The 19,866-nt window shown below is 36.2% G+C and overlaps 1 protein-coding gene and 1 pseudogene across 2 annotated transcripts in view; both read right to left on the bottom strand.

Moving 5' to 3' along the window:
* Positions 1-19,866, bottom strand: part of CPD (carboxypeptidase D) — a 71,203-nt gene that overhangs the window by 35,861 nt on the left and 15,476 nt on the right. For both annotated transcript variants that reach the window (XM_054573264.1, XM_054573265.1), the window contains exons 3-7: positions 6,120-6,262; positions 2,880-3,049; positions 1,693-2,042; positions 1,061-1,252; positions 261-428 (exon numbers count right to left, since the gene is read on the bottom strand). In XM_054573264.1, coding sequence (XP_054429239.1) covers positions 261-428; positions 1,061-1,252; positions 1,693-2,042; positions 2,880-3,049; positions 6,120-6,262 — 1,023 coding nt within the window. The remainder of the gene's footprint in view (positions 1-260; positions 429-1,060; positions 1,253-1,692; positions 2,043-2,879; positions 3,050-6,119; positions 6,263-19,866) is intronic.
* On the bottom strand, positions 8,205-9,226 carry LOC129070331 (regucalcin-like; annotated as a pseudogene).

The raw sequence follows: 19,866 nt of genomic DNA, 5'->3' as shown, positions 1-19,866 counted from the left end.
GAGGGAAAGCTGAGGGAGAGGAAGAAAGAAGAATCCATGGCAGGGAGGACTGTGGGGTAGGGGAGAGATGGGAGAGGGAGAGGCAAAACAGAAAACTGGCTTAAAAAGTAATGAAAGGGAAATTTATCATTGTCTGCCATAAAAGCAGTAACAGGATACCCATTTTAAGATAGCCTAAGACTATAAACAGACAAAATTCCACCAGGATTTTCAAATGCTCTCAATAATAATTAATTAGTAGAATACCAAGCTGCTATTACCTCCATGAAGGTTTGCTGACAGTACAAATGGAAAGGTCTTCATCCAGCTCATTACAGCAATAGTTTCTGGTTGGGTAGGATCTGTGATCTGAACGAACTGGTCTGGGAAATTTCGGTTCAAGTCAAAGTTGTTGCTGTTGTTTCTGCCAATTACACTTATTGAATCTCCTATATGATAAAGGATTCAAATTTAAGCCATGTTTCACTTACATTTTGATCCAACACATACTGCTTTAGATATCTTACCTCAAAGGTAAGTGTGAAGACACCAGGCTTCACTATAATCAATCACACTATGATTAAAATTCACATCTTTTTAAAATTATACATTTTAAAAATCTCTTCCAAATCTTTTGAACAGAGAGGTAAAACCTTTTTTTTTTGTTTGTTTGTTTCTGTCCTCTGGTCATACTTTAGGGGGAAAAAATCCAACTATACAAATTAAAAGTATTGCTCAATTGTCGACAGTCCACATACAAGGACATGGTCAGAATGTTGAGTGGGCATGACTGATCCGAGGGGGACTCCTGTGCTAGCAAACAGGATTTTTACCACTTTATCTATTTTTAGTAAATAAGAGCAATTACCAAAGTAGAGAACTCCATTAATTATAAACTTGATCATATATTATTGAACAAACTGGTCTTACAAGAATACAATAGCTAGAAGTAAATTATAAATTATAAGAATAAAATAGGAAGAAATTTGTGGGAAATGACCAGTTCCAATTCTCTTCTACCCCCAAACAATCACACCATATAATAATCAAAATGATTAAGCATTAAACAGCCATGCTTTACCTTCCTGGGCCTTTTCATACCCATCAGGATTCATGGATGGCATAAGGTGAATTCTAGTGCTACGAACTAAATCTGTAACTTCAGGGTCTGTTCCAAAGTTCTTACAAAGGTATTCAATCAGGTTCAATAGCAGTTCTCTCCCAACCACTTCGTTTCCATGCATGTTTCCAATGTACTTAAATTCTGGTTCACCTGAAAACAAAATAATTACATACAAGACTTTTTTTTCCTTTCCATTTATCAGAAGCAGAAGTCTGTCTGCTTTCCCCCCAACATATACAAAGACACTGAGCCAAAAATTTAAGAAAAGATTTATTCCAATAATAGAAGCAAAACAAAAAAAGCATTAAGCAACTTCCTTACTCATATATATGTCTCAGCAGGCTCAAAGCATGTATATATGCCAAATACTATAAGAAAATTATTAGCAGAAAGAATCTACATAGGATGTTAAATACTATGCCTAATATGAATTATTAAGTGAATTTTCTTCTTTTCTGGCAAGATTGGTTACATTTTCTTTGTTCCAGTTATATATACAATAGGTGACCTTTCAGATGAAACATAGTAGTACTATAGTACATAGATCTAAGAGGCCCTACTGAAATTATGTGTAAGACCACATGAATTACCTGGTTCATGGACACCTGGATTATCAGATATCTCCATTACATAAAGCTCTCTTGACTCCACTGATTTTCCCAGTGAATAAAGCCGGGTGATGTTAGGATATTCATTGGCAAACCTTCTCAAAAAGATTTCCATGTCAGGAAAGTGGTGGTGGCGGAAGTCCTTTGGCTGAATAGGCTGGTGGGAGGATTGCGTTGCAGGAGAAGGGTTAAGTACAGCAACTGTGCTAGCAGTTACTACAGCCTCGGTTGTGTCAGGGATTACAGAAGTCACAGTTGGCCGAAGGGAAAAATTCACCTTTGTAGCTGGTCCTTCTTTCACTATTATATTATTAATAGTCAGTGGCATATACCTGAAAAAAAATGGAAAAACTAAATCGTGTGGAGTTAAATTAAAACATACAATGTTTTATATAATATAATACTTTTCATACTCTAGGACTCAGTGGTCTAACAAAACTCAACTAAATAAACATAAATGTGTAAATTCAAGATTTTTAGCATATTATCTCATAGAGAATCTCTAAAGTCTTTAAAGAACTACTTCTCTTATCATCTTCCCATGTTCCACATATTAGAATGCATATAAAAAATGTCATTAAAAGCAGAGAGAAAACAATGAAAAATAGAGGTCATTCACCCACTGTAACCATTGCTACAATGCTCAAACAAGGGATAAATTACCCAGCTCTTTGCAGTGCCTTATCAAACTGACATTTCAACTAATCTAAATAGGAAAGTTAAAAATTAAATTAAAGGTTATCAGCTAAATCCTTAGCAAAGTGATCCTATAGGACGGTGTCCAGGTGAGGTGAGAAACCACCCATTTCATATATTAGAAAGCTAATAATAAAGACAGCTCTTCAAAATATCTTTTACAGAAACAATGTACTCTGGTATTCAATCAGCCTTGAAGCAATGCTTTACACAGCTGACCATCTTTTTAAGCTTTTAAAATTCTCTTTCCTCCCAAATTTACAATTATGCCTCCTATTCAGTTTTACTATTAGACTATATGACAAGACTCCACAATAGTATTTTCTCATTACGAAAGAGGGGGAAAAAATCAGAAAAAAACCCAAAAACCCCAAAAAAACCCCTCCCGCAATAAATAACATTTCCTAGACTGTATTTCTAGCTTAGATATAAGCAAAGGTTTGGCATTTGAAGAGTCTAATGTAAATTCTTACCCTGTTAAAACTGCCGTAATGTTGTAAGTTCCAGGAACAAGTAATCTGTGGAAATCACCAAATCTGCCTGTTGTGATATTATGATTAATACCAGCCACTGAGATGGTTGCATTCTCTAAGCCAGATCCCGATACCGAATCTTTCACAAATCCTGTAACTCCGATGTGGACCTAAAAAACCAAGAATTACATCAGACTACTCAGAGACAATCAGTTTGAAAGGTAAGAGAGTGTACCATCTCAACATTGAAATAGAATTCATTAAAAAATAAGGTGATTCCTCTATCTCCCTGAAATATTTTTCAATCTCTCCAAGGTAAGTAAACTATGGACAAAAAACATTAAACCCTTAAACTTAAGTCCTATGTGTCTGAAATTTACACTGGCAATGTGTTTTAGAAATTTTTTGTCCTCCAAACCAAACTTCTAACTTTCTCAAGATGGGATAAGTAATAACTTCTGGTATATACCATAGTGTATGAGCCTGTCTGATATTTAAATTAAACTTATGTTTGGGCTTATATCCCAAGGGCTTCTGGTCAAGATGGAGACACAGGCAAATGTGGCTTACCTCCCTGTACAACCATATCAGAATTACAACTAAACTACAGAAGAACCATCATTCAGAACCATCAGAAACTGAGCTGAATGGAAGTTCTACAGCTACAGAATTAAAGAAGAAACCACATCAAGACTGGTTGGAGGGGTAGAGATGTAGAATGGGATGGTCCCACACCCACGTGTGGTGGATAAAAATCAGGAGGGATACCACAGGAGTGAGGGGTCCCAGTCCAACCAGGCACCCCAGCTCAGGGTTCCAGTGCCAGGATGATAAATCTCCATAACTTCTGACTGTAAAAACCAGTGGGGATTGAGACTGAGGAAGAGAGAAACTGCTGGAATCCCAAGCAGTTCTTAAAGGGCTGGCACACAAACTTATTCAGACTCATTTTCTCTGAGCTCCAGCATTGGGGTCGCAGATTAAAAAGCAGCAGAGACATATGGGTAGGAACTGAATTGTCCAGCATCACGGCCAGAGCTGGGTGGCAGTTTTCTCCCCAACAGAAGTGCTGGTAGAGGCCACTGTTCCTTTTCTGAGCCCTCCCCACACAGAGCAGCAGGCAAGTGCCATATCTGAGACTTCATCAACCTAGCTTACACTGTTTGCCCCACTCTGGTAATTCCCTAAAATCCTGCCCTACTCAACTTCCAGGACAAGCTGTTTCCAGTGGCTTTTCATACGAATGGCTTGTCTTGGTCCATGCTTCTGATTTTCCTAAATTCCCTCAAACAAGCAGCATCTGGCTTCAGCAAGCCGTGTACCTCCCACTAAGTGGCCTCAGGCCTGGCACTAGTAGCAATCAGCCTTGGTTCACATCTTGGCCTCTCCTGGGAACCTCCAAGCCCAAGACAAGTAGCAGCCATCAGTAGGTCACTTTGTAGCTTATGCTGTATCACCTTGAACAGAACACAGGCTGTGGCTGACCTTGGACGTGCCAAAAGCTCAAGGTTCAACTATAAGTGGAGGGTATACACAGCCCACACAGTTGGTGCACTCTGAGTACCTAGCTTGGGTAATAGGGGAGGCGGTGCCACTGGACCCTACAGGACACTTACTACATTAAGCCACACTACCAAGCCTGGGAGACGTAGCAGCTGTACCTAATACATTAAAACAAAACAAACAAAAAAACAAAAAAACACAGGGAGGCTACCAAAATGAGGAGACAAAGAAACATGACCCAAATGAAAAAACAGAAAACTCCATAAAAAGAACTAAAGAAAATAAAGGTAAGCAATCTACTAGACACAGAGTCCAAAACACTGGTTATAAGGATGCTCAAGGAACTTAGTGAGGACCTCAACAGCATAAAAAAGATCCAGTCAGAAACGAAGGATACACTAAATGAAATGAAGAACAATTTACAGGGAATCAACAGTGGAATGGATAAATCCAAGAATCAAATCAGAAATTTGGAACATAAGGAAGAAAAAACAACCAATTGGGACAGCAAGAAGAAAAAAGAATCCAAAAACAATGAGGATAATGTAAAGAGCTTCTAGGACAACTTCAAGTGTACCAATATTCATGAAGAAAATAGACATAGAAGTCCATGAAGCACAGAGAGTCCCAAACAAGATGAACCCAAAGAGGTCCACACCAAGACACATCATAATTAAAAGGCCAAAGTTTAAACACAAAAGGGAATCTTAAAAGCAGCAAGAGAAAGGAAATTAGTTACCTACAAGGGAGCCCCCATAAAACTGTCAGGTGATTTCTCAAAAGAAACTTTGCAGGCTAGAAAGGGGTTGGTAAGAAATATTCAAAGTGATGAAAAGCAAGGACCTATAACCAAGATTACTCTACACACCAAAGCTATCATTCAGAATCAAAGGACAGGCAAAGAGCTTCCCAGATAAGAAAAAGCTACAGGAGTACATTGCCACCAAAACCAGTATTATATGAAATGTTAAATGGTCTTCTTTAAGAAGATCAAAAATATGAAAAAAATTGCAATAAATACATATCTATCAACAATTGAATCTAAAAAAAAATAAACAAACAAGCAGAACAGAAATAGAATAATAGATACAGAGAACATTTTGATGGTTGCCAGGTGGAAAGGGTGTCAGGGGTTGAGGGGATGGGTGAGAAAAGTGAACAGATTAAGAAGTACAAATTGGTAGTTACAGAATAGTCATAGGTATGTAAAGTACAGCATAAAGAATAGAGTAGCCAAAGAACATATATAATGCATGGCCCAAGGACATGGACAATGGTGTAAGGCTTGCCTAAGGGAGTGGGGTAGGGGCTGGGTGGAGGGCGACAAAGAGTGAAAAATTGGGAAAACTGTAATAGCATAAAAAATATGACTTTAAAAAATTATGTTCATGGTGTATATAGTGATAAAGGCTCTCTAGCAAATATGATCACATGATTTTGTAAGAACCGGCAGTACAGATTTGGCTAATTATTTCAGTTTACAAAAGTGTTCTATGACAGTCAAAGGAAGCCCTCAAGAGTAAAGAGCTGGGGAGGAGGGCAAGGAGGCACAACTGGAAAATGTTCTAATAGATTCTAACATAATAGTTTCTAAAGATAATCTACAAATTTAAATAATAAAAATAGATAAAAGGTATCTAGTTGAAACTGTTATTTATATGCAACTGAATTTCCCCCATATTTAATCCATTATTTCCATATCCCAACCTTCCAAATCTTACAGTCTGCTACTTTTACCTTTTCAATCAATGTGATCAAAGACTCACGATTATTCTCCCATTCTTGTCGAAGCTGCGAAGGAGGTGGGTATTTGCAACAAGACAGTTCTAATGTGATTTCAAAACAGTTGGCCCATACATAATTATAATCTTGCATACCACCTGTAACATGAAGGGAACAATAAGTTTACTCTCAGGATTCTACTCGCAAAAAGACCAAGGAAACTAAATCTGACATCTCTGCATGTATAAATTTTCATTTCATTGAACTGTTTGAAATTGGAGAAGGTTCTTGAATTACATTGGAGACTAAGAAAGAAGGTTAAAGGCATATACAGGAAAATGAATATACATAAAGGAAATATACCTGATTGACAGGATAAACAGTTATGAATATCATGAACACATCAGTTAATAACAATAGCAATAAATGGTAACAGCTCTATATGCCAAACATGTCCTACAAGCTTTATGTGTATTAATATTTAATATTTACAACTGTAAGAGATAGGCATTAATTACTATTTCACCCATTTTACAGAAGTGAGGCACAGAGAGGTTAAGCTCTTTGATAGAAAAAACATGAAAGGTAAATGTTATCTTAAAGATGTCAAGGATATTCATGACAAGCATTAAGTGTCTATTATTCTAACTCTCCTCCTCCTTTATTAAGAAGGTAGAAAGAGACAGAGGGAAAAAAGGCTCTACATAGAGTGGTACAACTACACAAAGGGCGGGCAGGGCGGGCGTGGGGAGAGACACAACAAAGCCTTTCAAAAACGTGTTTAATGGAAGAGGGAAGCAAGCAAAAAGGGAAATAAGCATCCATGGTTAGCCTCCTTCACTATATTTACACCTGTATAAGCCCACACATTTGTTCTTATAAAGCCTGGTAGCTTATCACTCCTGTCACTTGAGTTTTTGAAAGAGACTTTATTTTAGGTCAATTTTAGGTTCACAGAAAAACTGAGGCAGAAGGTTCAGAGATTTCCCATATACCCGCTGCTCCACACATGCATAGTCTCAATCACCACCGCCACTAGAATATATTTTTGTTACAGCTGATGAACCTACAAAGATACATCATTACTACCTAAAATCTAATGTTTATATTAGGGTTCACTCTTGTTGCTGTATATTCTATGAGTTTTGAACAAATGTATAATGCCATGTTTCCACCATTATAGTACTTTACAGAGGAGCTCCACTGCCCTGAAAATTCTCTGTGCTCTGACTAGTCATCCCTCCCACCCCCAACCCTTGCAGACCACTAACCTTTTTACTATTTTCATATAGTTTTTCATATAGTTCATATGGTTTTGTCTTTTCCAGAATGTCGTATAGTTGAAATCATACAGTATTTAACTTTTTCTCATTGATTTCTTTCATTTAGTAATAGGAATTTAAGGTTTCTCCATGTCTTTTTATGGCCTGACAGCTCATTTAAGTGCTGAGTAACAGGCCATTGTTTGGAGGTACCAGGGTTTATTTATTTAGTCACCTACTGAGGGATATACTGGTTGCTTCCATGTTTTAGCAATTATGAATAAAGTTAATGTAAGCATCTATGTGCAGGTTTTTGTGTGGATATAAGTTTTCAACTCCTTTGGGTCAAGAAATGCCAAGAAGCTCAACTGCTGAATTATGTAGTAAAAGTATGTTAGTTTTATAAGAAGCAACCAAAATGTTTTCCAAAGTGGCTATACCTTTTTGCATTCCCACAATGAATGAGACTTCTGCTGCTCAACATCTTTGCCAGAATTTGCCATTGTTCAGCATTCCCATTCCAGATTTTAGTCATTCTGATAGGTATGCTGCGGGAACTCATTGTTTTAATTTGTGTTTCCCTAATGACATACAATGTAGAGCATGTTCTTTTTTTTAACAAGTCATTACCAGATTACTATTTATTAGTTTGTTTGACGCTTTAGTTATGGTAAGTATGGAATGCAGAATAAAGAACAGAGTCTCTCCCCTCTCTCCCTGGCCACCAGAAATTTGCAGAGAATCAAGAGGCTGGTTGACAGCTGAATGGTTCTTGACATTCTTACAGTACCTTTGCAGAAGGCCTTATAGTATGGTATCAAACTCACCTACTGCTTCTTATTTAAAATCTCCACATTTTAAAAATAGTAAATGAAAATTTAACTGTTATAATATCACTGCCTCATTTTTTGTAACTAGATTGAAATTTCACTCCAGAATTTTTTGTCCTCAAAGTTTCTTCTAGTAGAAAAAGCAGCCTGTTACTTATCTTATAAAATAAGGATAGGGAGGAATTCCTCTCACCCTCCCCCACCCTAGGCTAATTATCTTGAAAATTCCACCAGCTTCTGGTTGCTGCAGAAGAGTCCATTCCATCCTGCCCACAGGTCACACTCATTTCAGAGTAATCCTTCCATCTGAAGCAGCATGAGTTTGTTTTATCAACAGTCAACTACACAGTTTGGAGTCTTTTCCCTTTCTCAGGATCTAAACAAATCACTCTTTTTCCACTGTAATAGGCTACCCAGAGCTTCTCCTTGATACGTTCCACCTTTGATTTATTCTTCTTTCTCCATCTTATAAACACCTGTCTGCAGGTCATATTCTAAGGCATCCATAGAGTAGGACAGCTAACGATTTAATAGAAGATTTTGTGGTCCAGGAACCAATCCAAACCACTGGAGATGTCTACCTGGTCAAAGTACTTTTCCACACGGTGGTCAGGAAAGGGAGTACAGGGACCATTGGTGCCACTCCAGGACTGACAGGGCTGTTTCCTCAGCCATGGTGCCAGCAAAGTATCTCCTAGCAGAATCCACCTCCCGTCACTGAATTGACTGTTTTCCTTATCTTTATCTACTGTGGTGAGGACAATGGTTGACTGAACTTTCCAGTTCAAAGCACAGAACTTTGTTCCAATTGTGGCGACATAGCCTCCTGACTGGCAGAGGGCCACAGAGCTGACTAGGGCAACCACGGCCACTCACTTAACTTCCTTGCTGAGTGAATCCTACCAGCAAACCTTTGTTGCAGTAACATCTACGAAGAGCAGAGAGTCGGACTCTTCCTCCCACACTGGAGGCTCACTGCACAGGCAGTTCTCAGGAGGACACACTCAATCTTAATGGAAGACATTGTCATAGGAAAGATCTTGGCACTAGTGACCCTCAGAGAGCCAGATGCTCAAAGCCATCTTTTCAAGTTTATTTGCCATCTATATATCTTCTTTGATGAGGTGTCTGTTAATGTCTTTGGTCCATTTTAAAATCTGGTGGTGGTTTTCTTATTGTTGAGTCTTAAGAGGATTTGGTTGTTTTTGTTTTTTGTATATTTTAGATAACAGTCCTGTATCAGATGTGATTTCCTTCTTCTGGGGACTGAATAACAGTGCATTTTATGTAAATACTGCATTTCTTTTCCCATTCATATGTCACTGGACATTTAGGTCTTGGCAATTGTGAATAATGATACAGTGAACATTAGTGTGCAAATATCTTTTCAATTTATATATATAAACACAGTGTGTTTATATATATACACACACATATACATATATACACACACCCTGATGGGATGGCTGAATCATATGGTAATTCTATTTTTAACTTTGTAAGCCAGCTTTATACTGTTTTCCATAGTGGCTGCACTACTTTATATTCCCACCAGCCATGCAAAGAGTTCCAAATTCTCCACATCCTCACCAACACTTGATACTTTTTTTTATAGCGGCCATCCTCTGAGGTGTAAGATATCTCACTGTGGCTTTGATTTGCATTTCCCTGATGATTAATGATACCGATCATCTTTTCATATGCTTGTTGGTCATTTGTATATCTTCTTTGAAGAAATAAGTGTCTATTCAACTCTTTTGCTCATGTACTAATCAGATTACTTGGGGTTTTTTGTTGTTGTAGAGTTGTAGGAGTTCTTCATATTTTGAATATTTGCCACTTATCAGATATATGGTTTGCAAATATTTTCCATTGGTTGCCTCTTCACTCTCTAGTTTCCCTTGCTGCACAGAACAATGAAGCCTCTGAGCAGAGGCATGATGTAATTTGAACTGTATTAAAAGATCATTCTGACTGCTGGGTGGAAAATGATTGGGAGGGGGTGCAGAAAGGGAAGCAGGGAGGTGGATTAGAAGAGAATGGTGGTTTGGATGAGGTTGGTTATAGTGGAGATGAGGCAAACAGATTTGGATGTTCAAAGGATTTGTTTCTAAGGAATCAAGGATAACTTCTAGACTTTTGGTTTGAGAAACTAGGGAGATAGTAGTGCCATTTACTGAGAGGATAAAGGAAACAATGCAAAGAGATATGACATGCCTAAGGCTCTTTGTTCTTCTCTTTACTTCTTTCCTTGGTGCATTCTGTATCTGTATGGTTTTAAATATTATCTACAGGCTGACAACTCTAAAGTTTCTATCTCCAGTCTAGGCCTCTTCCCCAGACTCCAGTCTTGTACATTCAAGTGACCCTCTACTCGATACCTCTACTTTGATACTGCAAACTTAATATATATCCTCATCTTTCTTAAACCTGCTCCACCCACAATCCCACTCCCATCGTGGTTAATGGTATTTTCATCCTTCTAGTTGTTCAGGCCAATATATCCAAAACCCAAAGATTTGTATTTCTCCTGACTTCTACTGCTGCTGCTCTGGTACAAGCCACGACCCTTTCTCCAGCTGGATTTCTGCAATCACACTAAATAGATCTTCCTGTTCCTGCCCTTGTCTTTCTATATTCTTTTCTCAATAGAGATGCCAGAATAATTCTATTGAAATATAAGTCAGATGCTATTCCTCTGCACAATGACTCCCTATTTCACTCAGGCTAAAATCCAAAGTCTTTGCAGTGGCTGAAAGCCCTACATACTTTGCCCTCCACCACTCCTCTTTCCTCTCTAACCTCCTTTTACATTCTCCCAGTGACTAGACACAACGGCCTCCTTGCTGTTCACTGGAGGGACCAGGTATATCTTAACTTTGCTCTAGCTGTTTCCTTTGTCTGGAATGCTTTTCTCCAGATACCCCTCCTTGACTCCCTCACTTCCAGCTCTTTGCTTCAATTTAAACTTGACAATAAGCCTTACTCGTACCTCCTCATTTAAAGTTGCTACTTACTTCTTTCCTTGAATATCCCAAGCTCATCCCATCAGCACTTGTAATTCCTCTCACTCTTTTCTACTTTTGTATTTTTTCTACAGCACTTAATATCTTACTTACTATGTTTCTTATTTACTGCCTGTTTTTCCCTGCTAGAATTCAAGCAAGGGTGGAGATATTTGATATGCCCACTGATGGATATCCCAAACACTAGAACAGTACCTGGCCCATAACAGTGCTTCAATAAATACTTGTTGAAGGAATGAAAGTGTAGTGGGGCAGTGGGAAATTTAACACTTCTGTTTTGAATGTATTAAATTAGACATGCCCATTAAGCATCTATATGGAGATGTCAAATAGACTTTTCTTCCCAGAACATACGCAGGTTTATTACCATCACAAGACCAGTAAGTTGGTCTTAACCTTTTTTTTTCCTTAGAAAGCAAGGTATCCATCTTTTGGCTTTCTCTTTACCTTCTAGCATCTTGCACTCACTTTAGGTCCAGCAGGGAAATGGTGAGATGCTGAGTTTCATATCCCTACTCAGTCATATTTAGTCATCAAATGATATCAGGCACCTTTAGTCATTGTTGACTTATAAATCATTTTTGCTAACTCTTACTTGTATGTTCACATATGGACATACACATGCTATTCACTGTTCATGATATGTATTAATCTTTTCCAATTTTTATTATGATATTAGTCACAGTACACTGCTCATTGTAAGAGATTATACTAAGATTATAGAGATTTATAAATAAGAAACATACTTTCAGAGTTTAGAGTCTTAGTGAGAAAGCAGAACACATAAAAATAACAATTTCAGAGCAATGTAAGTGTGAATTAAAGTTTTTTTTTGCATATGTAAAACTTAACAGCTGTGCTAAATTGCAAAAACGGCCAACTCACATTTTAATTATGCCAGAGGCAGTGAAGTAGACTACTTATAACCCTAGAGTCAGCAGGCTTGAGTCCTAGCATTCTTTTGTCTGTCCCTTAATTGTTTTACTTCAGTAGCAATTTAAGAAATACTGGCTAAAAGCAATAAAAAGACCAAGTTTACAGTAATAGTGTGTTATCTAATCTGCTTTTTAGAGTAACTGTAATAGGACTGTAACTAGCCAGCTCCGATCATTGACTCACACAAATATATCCCTATGGTAGGGGATAGTTAAGGACAGAGTCTTTTAAAAGTAAGACTTAATTCCAAGAGAGGAAACTACAATTATACATTCACTGGTCACTAGTCCCAAAGATCACACACTATTTTCCAAAGTGGCTGTATATTTCACATTCCCCAGCAATGTATGAATGTTCTAGTTGCTCTGCAACTCATCTAACAAGATGGTGGAGCAACTAATCAGTCTTACTGATGTTAAGTATACTAGCAGGTGTGTAGTGGTATCTCATTGTGATTTTAATTTGTACTTCCCTGATAACTAATGATACTGTACATCTTTTCATGTGTTTATTTACCATCCATTTTGAAAGACCTTAGAAACCACAGGCTATAAGCAAGATTATAGAGAGGAGGGGCCTCAAGAAAGGGATACCACAGAAAGGTTTCTATGAACTCCTGAGGTCAACCTTGAAATGCACATGTGTGGGTATGACTCTAAACAACATATCAAAAGCACCGAACTACAGGACAGACCACTCACTGCCCATGTCCCAGACAGGTCCTGGGTGGTACACACATAGGACAGATCTGAACAGGCAGTGCAAAGCCTTCAAAAACTGAATTGGTACTGAAATCACAGCCCACAGAAGGTGAGTCAGAAGTTGCAAAATCTTACTGGGCCATTCATGGCTAGGACAAACAAAAAAATTACTATTTTTTATAATATTTAAAAAAGGGTCAGATCTCAATAAAATTCAAAATGTCCAGGATATGATCCAAAATTATCTGACATTCAAAGAGCCATGAAAATGTCAACAACTTGCAAGGAAAAAATAATCAATAGATACCAACCCCAGGATGATGCAGATGTTGGAATAATCAGAACAACTTTAAAGCAATTATAATAGCCATGCTCTGAGGAAGAAAGATGAAACATTCTTGAAATGAAATAAAAGTAACAGAAGACATAAAAAATAACAAAATGGAAATTTCAGAAGAGAAAATATAATAACCAAATTTTAAAATTTTAAAAGGGGATGAGTTCAACAGAAGAATAGAAATGACAAAGGGAAAGAGTGAGTTAACTTGAAGATAGATAAATAAAAATTACCCCATCTGAATTACAGAAAAAAAGAAATTGAAATAAAAAACAGAGTTTTAGGGATAATACCAAAATGTCTAACATTCCTGTTTTTAGTCTTGGAAGGAAAATAAAAATGTGCCATGCTGAAAACAATGTTTTAATAATGGCTGAAAACTCCCAAATTTGGCAAAAGACATAAACTTATATTTCAAGTAGCTTAGCAAATCCCAAACAGGATAAACTCAAAGAAATTCATGCCTAGATACTTCATAATTAAATTGCTGAAAACTAAAGGAAAAAAGAAACATCAAAAGTTCAGAAAAATGATACATTTATTTAGGGGAACAAAAATTCAAATGACTGTGAATTTCTCATCAGAGGCCATGGAGGCCAGAAGGCATAAAATGTTTTTAAAAAAAAGGAAGAAAGAAAAAAGAAAAAAAAGAATCAGAATCATCAACCCAGAGCCCAGTTTTATATTCAGTGAAAATATATTTCAGGGAATGAAGGCAAAAGGACATTTTCAGTGAAGGAAAACTAAAAGGATCTGCTGCAAGCAGACTTGCTTTAAAAGAAATGCTACAGAATGTTCTTTAGGCAGAAGAGAAATGATACCAGAAAAAAACAAAACAAAACCTGGAACTTAAAAAAAAAAAAGAAATGGTAAACATAATAAACTATTTTTCTCCTCTTAAATTATTTAAAATATGTATGACAGTGAAAGTAAAACCCACAGCACTATCTGTTAGGGATCTCAGTGTATATGCGTATAATACATATGACAATTGCAACATAAATGGGGAGGTAACGGGTGGAGGGAAGATTTGCACATTTACCTTGAAATGGTAAAACATTAATTTTAGGTAGAACTGTGAAAAGTTACATAAGTAAATTGTAATTTTTAGAGCAGCTACGAAAACAAACTCTATGAAGAGATCAAGTAAAAACATTACAGATTAAATGAACTATTAAATATTCAGGCAACTCAATAGAAGGCAGAAAACAGAAGCAATGAAATAAAAGAGTCAAACAGAAAAATATTAATAATAAAAAGGTAGACCTAAATCCAAACATATCAATAATTACATTCAATGTCAATGATGCAAACATTTACACCAACTAAAAGGAACTGTCAAACAGAATTAAAAAAACAACACCCTTGCTGTCTACAAGAAACTCACTTTAAATATAAAGGTGTAAGTAAGTAAAAAGTAAAAGGATGAAAAAAGATATACTATATAAACACAAATTAAAAGAAAGGAGGATTGGGTATATTAATATCAGATAAATTAGACTTCAGAGCAAAAGAAGTGGCAGAGATAAAGAGGAAAATTCATAAAAGTAAAGCACATTTCCTCTGAGACAATAATAAAGTCTCCCCAGAAGGCAAATTAGTGAGTTTTTATACATACCTTAATCTATCTGATTCTAAATTCATAGAAGTCAATCAATGTCAGAAGAGTAGCAAACTTTTATTTTGCAAGACAAAGATAATAAATGTTGCCCTAACTTTAGAATATCAAAAAATCTTTATTCACAAATTTCAAGCTTTAGTTTAAAAATTATTTAAAAAATCATCTAAATAACTGAAAACAAATGGGGATATTAAGTGAGTTATGAATAATTTAAGAATGTTCTGTGAGATGCCACAAATAGGCATTATTTGCCATCTGTGTTAAACACTCATTTTTCCGATACTAAATGTCAAAGACTGTATAATAAGTAATCCTAACTAAGTACCTGGTTCAGATTTGTTATCTCAAGTTTGTCCTTAACAGAAAACCTACTTGTTCAAAGCTAGAGTTCACTGAAATAGAGAACCACCACCAATCTGTAGAGAGGCCTGATGTTAATGACAGTTGCAGCTATTCCCAGATTCAGTTAATATCTTTGTTTATTTATTTTTAGGCTGATACATCATGTGGCTCAACATAGACTAAAGGATGAAATGTAAGATTTCAGAACATCTTTATCCAAAGAAAATTTTATCTGAAAGTTTTCATCCTAAGTTTCAATAGATGCAAAAGTAACATGTAAATTTTAATATTTTCTGCATAATGTATATTTTTAAAAAATATTTTGTTTATCTTTAGAGAAAAGGGAAGTGAGGGAGAAGGGAAGGGAGAGAAACACTGGCTTGCAACGCAGGCATGTGCCCTGACTGGGAATTGAACCTGGAACCTTTTGGTTCGCAGGCTAGCATTCAATCCACTGAGCCAAATTTTTATATATTTAAATAAAACACTACTATTTTAGATGTATCCAGATAAATAAATAAATATACTATTGATTCTCTATAGAATCATCTATTTAAAACTTGCATGAACATACTAACAGTAGAAATTTTACATCCCCTTTTTCTCATTGAACTTTTATTTTCATTCCATTTCCTCAAAAGATTGTTATTTGAATGTGGTATACCTGTATGTCTGAAACTCTCTCATTGATCATCCGATAATACTGCAATCTATTATATGTATATATGTGTATTTAAACTTTTCTTACTTTCCAATGACCTTAATGCTCTGAGTATTAAATGCCTGTATTCTAGGTTGTATTATTACAGTAACTACTGGTATACAATTTATCATAAAGGCATGGCATTATTATAAATTTTGATAAATAATAAACATAACAGGTAATAATTACTGAAAATATATCTTTTAGTGAGAAATTTATGATACTATTAAAGTAACCGCCAAATTGTCACTTTTGTTTTGGTGCCCTGAAAGTGAGAGAAGAGAATATGAGGCTGAACCTCTTCAGCAAGTATCTTTCTCAGGCAGACCAATTTTAGGAAAGAGTATGTATAGAAGATCTGCAAATTTATTTTGTTAGTGTTATCCAAATTTACTGGTTTCTTCCTCCTCCCCAGATATATCTCAGTTTGCCAACCATTTATTTAGACTATTTCCTATATTCACAAGTAGAGTTGACAAAAAAGAAAAAAGGTATAAATTTTGCTTTTAAACCTTCTTATCAACCCAGAGTTTTCTATGCTCAGAAAAATTAAATGCAATGTACTATGAAACCTCAATGCTTTCATTCTTTTATCAATGTCAAAGAACAAGACTAGAAGTTGTTAACTGTTAGGAACCTGTCCAGTACTCTAACAAACTGTTATCAACATTATCTGTTATGGGTAACAAAACCTTCTGATCAAAAGATCTACTCATACCCATTAAACTGCTTCAATCTGTTTGCCTCACAACTAGTCTTTGTACGCTTTAAGATACCCAATTCCTCTTTATCATGGAACCAGTCCCTGGTTCCATGACTATTTTCACAACAGAGAGACCTAGCTTTAAGGGAAGGAGGTGAGCTTAAATACATTCAGCCCTTCATTCAAAGAAGTGGCAAATAATGTTTCAAGCAAAAAGCCGATTGAAAAAAAAAAATCAATGCTTCAGTGTTAAGATAAACATAGCAAGTTTTTCTTTAACCTGCCTCAGTAGGCCAACTATAAAGTATCAAACTATATTATACAAAAATCCTAAAAATCTTATAGAGAAAAAAAGTGCAATGTATTTTTTTAATTAGAGGAAACATTTTAGAATATAGGAATATAGATATGCAATTTCCACTCTGTATTTAAATTTAAAGCTTATTGTAATTTCTTTAATAAAACTATGTTCAAGGATAGCGAGCAGGTCCCACAGTTTGGGTTTTGTGAACAATTTATTTATAAACTGTAAGTTATTAAGTGATGGTTTTGCACTCAAGATATTTTTAAAGGCTAATTAGCATGGTGTTCATAAAAAGTTTTAAGTGCAACATCTGGGTCAAATGAATGGAAAAAACAGAGTTTGCCCTTGAGGAAAAAAAAAACCCACATTCTTGGTCTTTAAATTCAACTTCATTTTGACCAAATCTTAACCGAACATGGTCTCTGTATTCTGAGAAACTTATCTTATGAATATCTACTTCCTTCACCACTCCCACTGAGTATATATTTGCTAGTGATATGATTCTACAAAGTTAAACTAAATTACACAGTCCTGCATCTGTTTTCAGCTTTATGTAAGTCAACACTCACACACAGCTCTCTGAACTGAATGTTCCCTTTTTATTTTAAACAAGTACTTTCCAATTCTCTGCCACCTGAGTTAAATAGAAAACAAAAATGGGGGGAAAAGCACATCTAATTTTAGACATTGGACCTGAAGACTTAGGGGCCAAATCCTAAAATAGTGTTTAGTGTTTGATTCTCAGTCTTTCATGTAAGTCTTAAGATCATATTACAATATACACAACTGCACTGCTCCTAGAGGTCAGATTTTATATTAGCCTGTATTTCAGTTTACTAAAGCAAACTTGTGACTAAAGTAGAAGCAAATATTCTGTTCAAGTATTTTTTACCTTTGTAGTTTCCTTTTAGACTACGTGGCACTCAGATTAAAAGAGAAAAAGGAAGAGTGAGATGCAATCAGCTCCTTAATGCAGAAGATCAGATAAGATCAAATTATAAAGTGTGCACCTTATTAATGTACATTTCATTATCAACAGTATTCTTAAAACATGAACAACAGACCTGAGACTATCTGAACTATTAGCGTTCTTTAAAGAAAATAGTATGAAATGCAAGGAGTACGTTCACTGTGGAGGTAAAAAAGCATCCATCTGTGTGTATGTTTGTGTGTGCGTGCATGCATATACACATAGATACAAATACATACATAAAGTCTCAGATAGACAGATACAGATACGCAGTCATGTGCTGCATAATGACGGGTGTACATTCTGAGACGTGCATTGCTAGGTGATTTTGTCGTGTGGACCTCACAGACTGCTTTCACATAAATCTAGATGGTCTAGCCTACTACACACCTAGGCTCTACGGTACAGCCTGTTGCTCCTCAGCTACAAACCTGTACAGCATGTTACCGTACAAAACAACATGAGATTAAATCAAGAACAAGAGAAAATGATGCAATCAAGGAACTTAGTAAACACAAGATATATGAGGCTGTTGCTTGTGTAACAAGGCATACTGTTTTACCACAAGCTTTTTTGTGAATAGAAAGAGTACATTCTAAAATAACCATAAAAGTAAATAAACCAGAAACAGTAATTTATTATCCGTAACAAGTATTATGTCCTATACATAACTGTAGGTACTAAACTTTTACATGACTTGCAGCCCAGTAATTTGTTTATACCAGCATCACTACAAACATGAGTAATGCACTACAATGTTACAACAGCTACATCATCACTATTTCAGCTCCATTATAATCTCATGGGACCCTGTCACATATGTGGCTTGTCATTGACCTCAACTTCATTACACAGCGCATAACTGTTTACACACACACACACATACGAATTTCTGGCTCCAAGCAATTTTTATACCAGGAAACAATATTAATTCAATTTTCAAAATCAGGTACACTGCCATATGCTTTCCACATGTCTCCTAACTTCTAAATCTCTTTATTATCTTGACCTCCCTCTCAAGCTCTAGAGCCTATTTTCCAACTGCCCACTGGGTACTTGTAATTAGTGTATCAAGTACTACACCTCCAATTTTCACTTCTCTTCCACCTAAAGAGAAAACACACACACACACTTCTCCAATTAGTATTTTCCCATTCCATTTTCATTCTTACTTTTCCAGGTTCAAAACCTCAGTTATACCTTTGAGTCCTTCTCCTTAACATTTTTCTACCATCTAACTGATGGTCGATCCTGAATTTTTCTTGCACGATTCTTATGTACTATCTCATACTCTCCTTTCATTCCCACAGCATCCCTCTAGATCAGCCATTTTTAACAGATGTGCCGTAAGAGGCACACCAGTGTTCTGCAATAATTTTTTTAAAATCCTCACCCAAGGACATGCTTATTGATTTTAGAGAGAGGAGAAGGGAGGAAAGGAAGAGGGAAAAAGAGAGGCCTCAATTGGTTGCCTCTCATACGGGACACAACCAGGGACCGAACCCACAACTGAAGCATGTGCCCTGACCAGGAATCAAACCCACAATCTTCCAATTTACAGGGCAATGCTTCTACCAACTGAGCCACTCCAGCCAGGGCAGCAAGAATTTTTAAAACATGCAATATCTGACAATTTAGTCAGGGACACCTCTTTTCCCTTAGATTGTCAAATAAAAAAAAATGACAATAGCCAACGTAACAATAGCCATCTGGTGCGAATGAATCAAAATTACACCTATTTTCTTTAATCAGATCGGCAAAATATATAGTTTTTGGTGTGCCACAGAATTTTAGTAATTAGTCTGTGTGCCATGAGATGAAAATGGTTGAAAAATTGCTGCTCTAGATAAAGTACTAATCTCCAAAAAAAAAAAAAGCCTCACTCCAAATGACTAAAATTTCCCCAGTCTTTCTCCCTGCTAATACTCTATATACATACAACACCAAAATGAAAAGCACCACGTTTTTATTATCCAAGAATTCACACTCCAGCAGGAGACACACACACACAAAAACTATTAAGAATG

This window comes from Pteronotus mesoamericanus, unplaced genomic scaffold, assembly GCF_021234165.1.
Source record: "Pteronotus mesoamericanus isolate MK-2021 breed Mesoamerican mustached bat unplaced genomic scaffold, CSHL_Meso_final contig_246, whole genome shotgun sequence".
In the NCBI taxonomy this organism is placed as follows: domain Eukaryota; kingdom Metazoa; phylum Chordata; class Mammalia; order Chiroptera; family Mormoopidae; genus Pteronotus; species Pteronotus mesoamericanus.
This window is presented reverse-complemented; position numbering and strand designations above follow the sequence as displayed.